This window comes from Semicossyphus pulcher, unplaced genomic scaffold, assembly GCF_022749685.1.
Source record: "Semicossyphus pulcher isolate SPU_LCO1_2020_fin unplaced genomic scaffold, fSemPul1.0.p SCAF_10, whole genome shotgun sequence".
NCBI classification, from domain to species: Eukaryota; Metazoa; Chordata; class Actinopteri; order Labriformes; family Labridae; genus Semicossyphus; species Semicossyphus pulcher.
Genome location: NW_027211604.1, coordinates 22,569,142 through 22,580,823, shown reverse-complemented (window position 1 = coordinate 22,580,823; position 11,682 = coordinate 22,569,142). Strand labels below are relative to the sequence as shown.

At 39.0% G+C, this 11,682-nt stretch overlaps 1 protein-coding gene across 2 annotated transcripts; it reads left to right on the top strand.

The window, feature by feature from the left end:
* The first annotated feature begins 1,109 nt into the window (after positions 1 to 1,109).
* On the top strand, positions 1,110 to 10,383 carry lrrc32 (leucine rich repeat containing 32). 2 transcript variants are annotated; one of them, XM_069672871.1, is made up of 3 exons: positions 1,110 to 1,315; positions 3,897 to 3,990; positions 6,568 to 10,383. In XM_069672871.1, exons 1-3 carry the CDS (start codon positions 1,110 to 1,112, stop codon positions 8,404 to 8,406), a joined length of 2,139 nt encoding a protein of 712 aa, XP_069528972.1. In that variant the 3' UTR covers positions 8,407 to 10,383. The 2 variants fall into 2 exon arrangements, with proteins under 2 accessions (XP_069528972.1, XP_069528973.1); XM_069672872.1 differs by lacking the exon at positions 3,897 to 3,990 and having other exon boundaries at positions 1,266 to 1,315.
* Positions 10,384 to 11,682: the final 1,299 nt, after the last annotated feature.

Genomic DNA, 11,682 nt, shown 5'->3' with positions numbered 1-11,682 from the left:
GATTGATACCATTACAAATTTTCACACAACTATCTTATTGGATAGAATGAGGCGATGACATTTTTTAACCAAAAGGTCAAAGGTCAACTTCACTATGACATCATAATGTCCTTGGCATTAAAAAAAACAAACACTTTTCTGGCATTATTCCAGTCTGCTAAGATATGCTGTTGTGTGATGTAAGCTGTATTAGCAGGTGAGTCGTGGAGAGTAGAAGCGGGCTAACCCACAAGCTAGCTAATGTTTTCTTCTAGTTCTAGCTTTATAGAAATTATGTTTGTATTTGCAATGATTAAGGGTTTTATAGCAACTTACTATCTTAACAACAATACACAATGCAACAAACTCTCTCCAGAATCACACACACCACCTTTAAGAAGAGGATCAGATGCATATCCGCTGTGAGCACATTCGTACATCCTCCACATTTGGTAATTCAATGTTAATCAGATGAAGCAGTCTGAGCATCAGAGTGCTCATTAAGATGACTAACGGGAGGAGAAAGTTTTACTGATTCACTTACAAAGCTTTGTCGAGACATTCAGACAGATGTACAGTCACTTAAATCTAATTGTCTGTACATGTAAACGGCTATTATTCATTATAGTTACTGTTTGTTTACAGTATGGTGAACCAGAGGGAAGCCACATGACGTGTCAGACTCCCACAGTCTCTAAAAGGATGTGTGATTTTTCAACACACCCACATGTGTCCAGCGGGCGGACAGTTTCTTTTTTAAAGTCCATCAATTACGAATTATGAAATGTTCATCCTCTCTGGGAGGAGAAACAAAGCATCATCACTCTGTGTCCAAGCATTTGTCCATAAAAGGTTTAAAATCAAAGTTAATAAATATTTGGAGAAGGAAGTATGCTTTGAACTTTTGGCCTTGTGGTCAAAAATGTTTAAATGCCCCAAATTCCAAGTTTGGTGCGTGAGAACATCCAAACTATTCCTGAAGTAATCATCCAAATTTAAGATTAATAGGGGACATTTTTCAGAGGGGATGGAGGGAGAGTAGAGGGGGTTGTGTCTCCTCCAACTAGAGCATAAAACTTGACTTCCCAACCCCCTTATAAGGCATTTCCCCGAGCACAGTGGGAGGGGGGATGCAGGATATTCTCACAGGATGTGATGGCTGGACAGCAGCCGGAGCCGAGCGATGTGGAGGGAAGAGTCAGCTGAGAGGAGCGTTTGGCTTTGTGCTGTTTGCTCGGTTACTATCGATCTGTGAGTGGGTGGGTGTGAGCGCTGAGGATGTGAAATCAACGAGGTCAGGAGGATCTGCGAAGAAAAGTCATCAGCTGATAGTGAGGTACATGTTCAACTCTGTTAGAAGCATGTCGTATAGTTTGTCTGTTTTGGACAGTCTTGGACTGGAGTGTGGGAGCAGCTTGTTGGAGTATGTGTGCATGTTTACATATAGCAGAAGAAGAACTCAAACCTTTTACCAAAATAAAAGCACCAATACAGCACAGGAAACTATATTCCTTTTAAAAGTAAAAGTCCTGCATCCAAAGTAAAAGTACAAAAGTGGAGAGAATATTTTACATTACAACATGTTATTAACACTTTTACTCATGTTAAGTATTTAAATACTTATTTACTGAGGAAAAACAGCCATTAAAAGGCAGGAAAGGTGTTCATTGTTCTGTGCTCAATGTTAAGTGGATCATGTTGACCATTTTTGACATTATATTAAAGATATGTGTTAAATTGAATATTGAAAAACAGTCATCTAGAGTGCAGTCCCGCCAAAATAAAAGTGTTTTTTCCTCTTATAATACCCACAGTATTCATGATTCTTTGTCCTGAAATTTACTGCTAATAACATAAAATGCTTATTATCAAAACATGTTGTTAAAAGGCAGGAAACTTGTTAATTGTTCTGTGCTTAATGTAAACACAATTTTTGACGTATTAAAGATATTTCTGAAATATAATATTATAAAATAGAAATGTACAGCTAATGTAAGGAATACAATTGCTTATTATCATAATTAGTTATTATGAGCTGAATGTATCAATTCAAGTCCAGTGGTGCTAAATGTATCTGCAGAAGGGCATTAAAAACAGTAATAACACACAATATCACACCATATATAACACTTTAGGCAATTAAACAAGTAAGAATACATTAAAATAATAAGTGCAAAAGTTATTTTATTAAGTATTAGAAAGATTAAAACTGTTTGATGGTCAAGCAGATATTATATTTATTATTGGAGTTTAGCAGTGATATGGCGTTAACTCAAAAGTTCTCCTCTTGCTGCAAAATGTCCCTGTGAGTAAAATATAGTCATAAATTATGTTATTATATTGTTCTTACTGATGCAGCAGTGTGTAAGCAACATTTTACTGTTGTTTTCCATTGAGAGATTGTTCCAGTGTTTCCCATGCCAACAGTTAGGCCCCCTCCAAAGAATCACAGGATGAATCTGATTGCTCAATGAAGTAAAAGAGAAAAACATTCTGTTGTTTTTTGGACTTTTCTCTAATCTTTGCCGTGTTGTGAAACCTCGCTTTAACTTATCTGGGCCTCCAAAATGTATTTGAGTGAAAGCATGTGAGACGTTTGGAGGGGAAATGTTTCTTTCTTGGAACTTCTAACAACATCTGAAACTGACAAAGAAGACAATTACTTATTTGATTGGAATCCCCTCACATTAAACCATACAATGCAATGTAGTTTTAAGATGACTAGATGTCGATTCATGTAACTTAATCTGAAAAATAACAAGTAGCTGTTAAATAGATGTGGTGGAGTAGAAAGTAAAGTTTTCCATGCTCACATGTCGTACAGTAAGAGTATAAACAAGCATGAAATTAAAACACTCAAGGAAAGTACCTTAAAATCATACCTGGAGGTCCGTTTGTGGCTTGAGATCAAGCTAAAGAGCATTAATCTTTTTGTCTGTTCATTAGCGACCACAGTGTTTTATCAGATGTTTAAAAGTGTCCTGGTAAAGTTGGTGTTTTCACCTTCTCACTTCATGAAACAAAGCTCGAGAACAGATCATTTCCACCGGATTTGCTGATTTATAAAGTGCTTATTAAACAGAAATTTGTTCCTAATTTCAATTTGTTGATTTATCAAGAAATCTGGATGCTTTTCAGTAGCTCTGAAAGAACGGCGTGTCTGTATTTTAAGCAGCTTGATGTGCTCTTCATTGGCCTAGTTTACATCACGACAGCTCTGTGATGACCTAAATCTGCTTGTAACGGTCTAACATGAGAGACTAAGGGAGATTTCATATGAACTAAACTTTTTCTATTTTTGACACCGAAATAAAGTGTAGGAAAGTATTTAGAGAAGCAATATCTACCTGCAAACCATTTTGGTGCCTCTGCAGTTTCACCTAAGTTTCCACCTCTTAATCCTCCTTTCAGGTACTTACCATCACTGCGATGCTAATTACTCCCACATTGTCTACACTGTGAGCATGTTGCTTTGTTTTGCTCAGGGGAACCAATCAGGAAACATTTTAGCAAGTTCCTGCAAAATAACAAGACACAGACCTTGTAAAACAATGAGTCACTTAAGGCCTAAAAAAACATCTGATCAAACAATAACCTACAGTATAAAATTCACAACATTTACTCAGAACTCACGGAAACTGTCGTCTGCTTAGTCATTCTTCCTCGGTAGTACCAGTTCTGCAGGTAAATACAGTCTGTAATACAGTATAGAAGAGAAATGTCACAGCATACATGTAACAAAAAGCCCCTTCTGTATCTCATGGCATAAATAGCAGCGTCATAGGTCGGCGTGTCACACAGTAGGTAGGTCCACTTCCCTCTTCCTTCCCTTTTCAACTCGTATCACCTACAGCATGCTTCCTGCATTCATGGGTTTCTAACTAGTGTTATCTGGACTCTCTCCCTCTCCGCTGCAGCACCATGGCCGCTTTCCAGCTGCTCTTCCCGCTGTTGGTTAGCTGCGTGGCGGCATCCACACGCACTGCCCGCCACCTCCACGCATGCCAAGTGGTAAGACATGTAACGACTTTAAAATCCTGATTTTTCAACATCTTTTTGGAACATTTGTCACATTTCCAGTCAAAGAAATTTTAATGTGTGTGTTAAGTCATCTGTTTTTAGTTTATTTTCATTGGTTGCCAACTTAAATAAGGCACCTAATCCATCAGGTATGTTCAGATTATCTCCAGGCAGAAGGTTTATTTGAAAGCTTTTAACCTGAGCAGACCTGGTTTATTAGTTTTAGCTCTTTGCTGCCGTCAGACTGTTGAATGAAACATTATTGGGCTTCTCTGGAAGAAAAAACTGGAAGTGTCAGTGTAGCGTGACAGTGAGTATATAATAGACTGTGACATCTTTTCCTTGGAGTTTCTACTGAATCATGTTTTCAGATTTGACTTCTCATACAAACTTCTTCTAATGATGTAACCATTCTAAGGAAGGAGCAGCAGATATAGAGAAGAGAGTTGATGAAGATGCTACAGTTTGAAACACTGCTGTGTGTAACAGTTTCTGTTCAAACACTGGCAATGCTGCAGTGTGTATCTGGGCAGCATTTTATCCCTCTCACCATTAATTTCCAGTCATCTCTGTACTGTTGCTAACTAATAAAAGCATAAAATAGTAAAATTATAGGAAGACACAAAAAACATATGTGCTGATATTTTCTGGACCTGAACCAGAAAGCTGGGTTTATTATTGGGGCCTTTGGGGTAGACGTAGCTCAGTCTGTAGGGAGCTGGCTTGGGAACCAGGAGCTGGCTGGTTCAATTCCCAGTACGGATCAAGCATGGAAATTGGGGCTGGTAGCTGGAGAGTTCCTTTCCTGGGTACTGTCGAGGTGTCCTTGAGCAAGGACTCTCCCAACTGCTCGGGGCACATTTCCATGTGCAGCCCCCTCACTCTGACATCTCTCCATTAATGCATGTCCGCTGGATCCTGTTTGTGTATGTGTGTATATTTCGGGCCTTTGTGTGTGTAGCATGTTTGTACTAACAGAGTAAAAAAATATTGAATTGCCCCGTGGGGATTAATAAAGTATGTCTTCTTCTTCTAAAACCACTAACATCCCAGTGCATACTCAGGGATCCTAAAGGCAGCCTTTTAGTTTTACTGTACATTTGATTACTTTTTGCTTATTTGTCCAAATATGACTCCATTAACTACAGGATAATGTTTATCCTTAGAGGGTTGCAGGGAGCTTGGGTAAACTCATATGACAGTGGGCAACTCCTATGTGTGATTTCCCCCTATTTATCTAATGGGCATGTTTTGGGGCTGTACCGGTGGACTGTACTCGTATCTTGTGACAGTAACATGACAGGCTCTCCGGTGTAAGAGATTTCCAGGTGAACAGCATTCAAAACAGGGGATGGACAGATTTGGCATGGTAAAACAAACACAGTTTCAGTCTATGAGATATAAAATCCCCTCTCTGAAGTACTGCAGCTCAGTAAATTCGAAGAATAACTTCTTGATTCGTGTAACTTCAACAACTGGAGTCTCAAATCATCGACACTTAACCATTTTGGGGGATTTTGTCTGACCATATCTCACACTAGACTCATGTAAGAGAGGGGCTCTGTTAGGTCAAGTATAAAGAGATTATAGTGACAACAATAAGCATTTCAATGCACACTCGGGCATGCCACCACTGAGTTAGACTTGCTTTAACTTTCAAATAAGTGTTTCTTGCCTTGCCTCCCTTCTGTTGGACTTGTAGTTATTTGCTGTAGGACTTAAAATAATGTAAACCAATGCAAACATCTATCAGATGCTATAAACACATGTTTAAGTTCAGAGATTTTAGGAATGTAAGCAGCTGCTCTTCACACAAGCTGTGTTTATATCACTGATAACACCTCTGCTGCATGCAGAAGTCACGGGGAAAAAGGTTTCATGCTTTTGTAATGATGATAGTTTTAAAAAGCCTGATTTGTTCCTCATTGCCTGATGACAGAGACAAGATGTTTTGCCCTCAAGTAGTTCTTGAATAAATCAATGTGTTTGTTTACTTGTAAGCAACAAGGAATGCCGCTTTCAGGCCACCACAAATATGCCAAGAAGCTAGATGTACTCAGAAAGAAAACAGAGGAGGAGACAGTTTTATGAGCTGTTTTTGGACAAGGGGGTCTCTGGCCATATGGCTCCAATTATAAACTAAACTTAATAACTTAAATGTTGGAATCTATTTAGGTAAAAGGGAGGGAGGATGATGAAACCTGTGGGTTGGGTGGTATATATGTGGTTTAAAGTCATGTGAGGTGTTGTTTTTAAACTGAAAAATCTCTCTTTTAAAGCTGTTTTCTTGCTGGAAGAACTCTTGCATTAGAGCTTTATCATTAGTCGTTCAATAGCAGTTGACATGTTGGATAAATTCAGAGAGAAAAAGCTATTTTAAGTATTTTCTTATTAGAAAAACTCAAACCTCAGAGGACAGTGTTGCTGCCAAGAACATGCTGTAGATACCCTGACTCATAAATCGACCTTCCACGTACGCTCTAAACATTTGCTCTGTATTGTGTCATGGTCAGGAAATCTGGCAGTAAGCCGACATAATCAGACTTGTGTGTTTGTCTTTGTTTGTAGGTCCAGATGGATGTGTTTTGCAGTGATCTTAACCTCAGAAGTGCCCCAGCCAACCTTCCTCGTGGCGTCCAAATGTTGGACCTTTCTCGTAACCAGGTGCAAAATCTCACCCATGAAACGCTCGCATACCACATCGGCTTCCATCGTCTGAATCTTCACTCCAACAAAATCCACTTCATCCAGCCGGGGCTCTTCAAAGAAATGACTGATTTAAAGGTCTTAGATCTGTCCAGGAATCATCTGAATGTTTTTGCTCACTCCAAAATCAACATTGGGCCTCTTACAGCTGTACAGTCGCTTGATCTTTCAAGCAACGGGCTGTACACAGGAATGTCCGACTATTTCCTGGCTGATTCTCCGTTGCTGGCTAACCTTTCTCTGAACAGCAATAGCATCACCAAAATAGCACAAAATACTTTCAGTGGATCTTTGTCCCTTGAAAAAATAAGCCTCCACAACAATGTCATACTGGAGATTGAAGATGGAGCGTTTGACACCTTGGATAATCTCACTGAACTCGACTTGTCCAAGAACTCGATCACATGCATTACAGACTTCAACCTGCGCAATTTAAAAGTGCTCAATCTCAGCAAGAACAGTATGGAGCTTTTCCAGAGCACAAAATCAACAGACTCATATAGTCTTCAAAGTCTTGATCTGAGTGAAAATAAAATGCCGTACTTTCCTCTTCTGCCTAGAAACAATGTGCTACAATATCTAGATGTTTCAAGAAACCAACTTCAGAGCGTCAATGTCACAGGAAGTCCTGAAAGAAGGACAACTGTTCTTTATTATCTGAGGTACTTGGACATGAGTTACAACCAACTACAAAGCATACCCCAGTCCTTTTTTTACTGCATGGCGTCACTCGAGGTCCTGAATGTGAGCAATAACTGTATCAGCTCGTTTTCTATCACTAATGAAGCCCTTCTACAGACAGTGAAGATCATAAATCTCAGCTATAATTCACTGCAGAGTCTGACCTTCGGGGAAAACACTCTGCCATTGCTGGAAGAGCTCGTCTTGCAAGGAAACGACCTCACCACCCTAGACCATCAAATATTTCAAAGACTTCCAAGTCTCAAACACCTGCACCTTCAGCAGAATAATTTAGAAATCTGTACCTCGGACCGAAACCACCAGGATCCTCCAGATTGTGTGTCTTTTTCTTCCATAACAAACTTGGAGTTCCTGTATCTCTCTGATAATAATCTGAGGACTCTACCTGCGAACACTTTTGGGAACACCCCTTTGAAGTTACTGGACTTGTCCCTGAACCCGGGCTTAGACATGGACAAAGACTCCCTCTCTGGTCTGGAGCGCTCCCTGGTTCACCTTCTCCTAAGGGAAAACAACATTTCCAGTCTAAACACAGACCTGTCATCGCTAAGGGGTCTCAAACACATAGACCTGTCCACCAACCAGTTGACCACTCTACCTATGTGGAACAAAGAGTCGTCCATTGAGTCACTAAACCTGCAGAACAACAACCTGGTGACCCTGGAGCCCAGCACCATGCTCGCTCTGGAGCACTCACTAAAGACCCTCTACATGGGCTCAAACCCTCTGAGCTGCTGCAGTAACCTGGGCTTCCTCCACATGTTCCAGAACTCAGCCTTGGTTGTTCCTGACATTGAGACAGTGACCTGCGTTCTCGAGGACTATTCAGAGCCAGTCAACATTGAAAAGGTGACCGAGGAAATGTGTCAGAGACCAAGCATCCAGAACTATGTCATTCCTGTTGTATTGATAGTGTTACTTGTGCTAATTGTGCTTGGGCTGCTGATTAAATGTTGCCAATCAAGGAAACGAAAGCCCAACCGAAGCTTTAGCGCTTAATGTAAATGAACAGTGCACATGCAGGACCATGAAGGATTTATATCTGGGACTTCTCCGAAGTCTTTTCATGTGAAGGTTTTAAGGTTTCAACCAACCAACCACTTGAATGTAGGGTCTATTACTTCATCCAGTTTTGTAAGGTGACAATTGAAAGCCTTGACCCAACAAACGCATCCAAGTGCGGCCGACAAGGACCTTAGCTGAGTAGTGTGGTTTTCAGCTGGGTATGGGCTCAGATGTGGCTTTTAGGTCGGTTGGTATTGAGGCCAAAACGGGCAACCCAGTAGAACATACATGAGCTAGAAATGGGCATACCATAAAGTCAGCAAACATGGATACTAGATGGGTCCCAAGTCGGCTAAATTCCCACATTATGGGCTCGGTTTACAGCCCACCAAGAGCCCTTCAAACCATCTGTGCCAAGCAATGAGGGAAAGTCCATGAAAACTACGGCTCTTTTGGAGTACCCAATTGGGTACTCCAAAAGAGCCCGTAATATTAGCCCAGGTGCAACCCATCTGGGCCCAAGAGCGGTGTGCTGGCTGGGGAAGTGGGTTTATCACTACCATCTTTCCTAGAAGAGTAAATAAATCCAAATTTGTCAAAAGAAGGGGATAAAGACTGGGTGAATGGTGAACTATGGTCAACTGATAGACTGAGTCACAGTCAGTCAAGATAACCTGTGCCATTGTTTTCCTAAAATGAAGATAATACTATTGAAACCAGAACTTCTTTTGGACGTATGTTCTGATTGTATTTTAAAAAGAGAAGTTTGGACTTTTGCATGGACTTCTATCTTGCATCATGCATCATAGTATTTTGTGGCCATTCAGGAACTGCAACCTAAAGCAGGGGTATTTCCTGTTTGGTTTAAGCCACCTGCTAAACCTCCACAAAATTGAATGTACAGTAAAAGGAAAAAATCCACACTAAAATACTTCAAAGCGATTAACCTTTGGGTATTTACTGATGTGAAGCAATACAATGTTTGTTGAAAAAGTTTAACTTGTTGGGAAACATGTTTCTTTTTTGCTTTCTTGATGTATGAACAATGATACCACCTGCTAAATTTGAATCTACTGGCAGCACCCAGTTAACTTAGTTCAAATAAGCTTAGCATAAAGACTGGGAAAAGAGGGGAAACAGCTAGCCTGGCTATGTCCGAAGTTAACACACTCAAAAAACAAGATATTCATTTTACTTACTGATCTTAAGTAGGCAAGTCAGCTGATTCCCCTTGTTTGCAATTTTATGCTGAGCTAAGCTAACCGGCTGCTGGCAGTAGTGTTGTAGTTATCGTGCACAACGGTACGACACAAACAGTGTCAATTTTTTATATATATCTCTTAGCAAGAAAGCAAACCATAAGCATGTATTCAGAAAATTTTAACCATTTCTGTAAAGGGTTGAATGAAGGGTTTGTTAAAAAACAAGACAAAGTGAGTGAGCCAGAGAAAGATAAAACATATGAAGGCGAGTGTGAGATGTCTTTACTTCGATACATTCAGTGTAAGAGTATCTCAGAGGGGAATTTTCCTTTAAGCTAAAAATAAAGAAAAGAACACTACAAAAAGGTCCTCAAACAAAATGCTCTATTCATGGACGATGGAGTTCGATTAGATGAAGTATGTGAAGGTTAAGAGTCAGTACTTAGAAAGTAATCCAAGCCGTCCCTCTACCCTTTATGTGGTTTGCACTTTAAATGTCCTCTTGTTTGTGTGAATGTATTTTGTCATGTGACTGTTAACGCTAAGAAATTATTATTTTTTATAGTAAAACTAAGCTGGACATTTTAAACAGTAAGTTTTCTGTACTGATCCCAGGCCTGTGGATGCAATAAAATGTTCCAATACAGTTTAGGGCTGAAGTTCAAAGCTGGATTAGGCACTGAAATGAATAACTGTGATTATCCCATATAGAAGTACAATATACAGAACAGTATACTGTATTTCCTTTAATAAATGAATATGAAATCCAGCGCTTTTGTAGTGGACTACACTGAGATACACAATTTCATAAGATGTTGAAGTTTATACTAAAATCCTTATTATAATATTATTGTTTTTATATACAAATCAACCTGGATTGTAACTTTTGTCATCATGTGACGTGTTGTTAAATAACGTAAGCAACATTTTCTACCAAATGAATGAAATCTACACCTAAAAACTGTGTGAGACATTATTTGTTATAAGTTTTGTTGGTTTCCTTCAATTAAACTCCTTATAGTGACATTTAATTAAATTGAACTGTTAGAATAGATTCAGAGAAGATCGATGCCTGTCTTGAGTGAGCGTTAAATATCAAGCTAGAGCTAGCTTTGATATCAAGAAAGAGCTAGCTTGATATTTACCAATTAGCTAATTCGACTTAGCATAGAGAAAATACTCTACAGGTTAATCTGCCTAACATGTAAATAGGAGAGCTTTAGAAGTGTTTGTTGGTGATTTATGTTTTGTTACTTTTGGACAGGGCCTTGTTAGCTGTTTCCCATTCCCAGTCTTCATGCTAAATAAGCTAACTGGCCGTAGCTTCATATTTAGCATACAGACATGAGGGTAGCATCTATCTTTTCATCTAACTTTCACCTTAAAAGCAAATTCTACCAATATGGGCTGGATATTTATTAACCTATTTCTGTCGTGATTGATACACAACATAGACTATTCATTAAACAATCTCATACATCATATGATATCAAGATCCTTACAACCAGGTTGCGACTATTTATTAGTTTAGAGTTATGATTGTTTGGACAATAAAATGTCAGAAAACAGTGAAGAATTTTGTCAAGCTGACCTCTTCAAATGTCTTGGTTTGTCCAAAATTGAAGATACTTAATTCTATTGGGGTGTTACAGCAGTACCAAGACAAAACAGCAAGTCAAGTGAATACAGTATAAAATAAATAAATAAGAATAGATAGATAAAGAAAAAATACAAGGGATACATATAAAAATACAAGGTATATACACAACTGTTATACAAGAAGAAGTAAGTGACAAGATAAAGTAAAGTGACAAGTTAAAGTGACAGTTGTGGGATAAAGTGACATGGTAAGCAGGATGAGGTAATACAGTATGGTATGAGCTCTAAGGTTTTTTGATATGGTACAATACAAGGTGCAGTATAATAGGTAAATATAAACAAATAAACACAAATGCAAATTCACAGTGTTGTGTTCAAGGACATGCAAAAACTTTTTTTCAAGGGATTCTCCACCTCCCTTTAAAGGCAAATTTAAATACTGAAGGCATGATGTATTTATGGATGTGAT

Coding starts and splice junctions, on each gene's coding strand:
- lrrc32 (XM_069672871.1), top strand. CDS start 1,110: ATGCAGGATATTCTCACAGGATGTGATGGCTGGACAGCAGCCGGAGCC. Junction 1,316..3,896: donor AGTCATCAGCTGATAGTGAG/GTACATGTTCAA, acceptor TCTCCGCTGCAG/CACCATGGCCGCTTTCCAGC. Junction 3,991..6,567: donor ACCTCCACGCATGCCAAGTG/GTAAGACATGTA, acceptor CTTTGTTTGTAG/GTCCAGATGGATGTGTTTTG.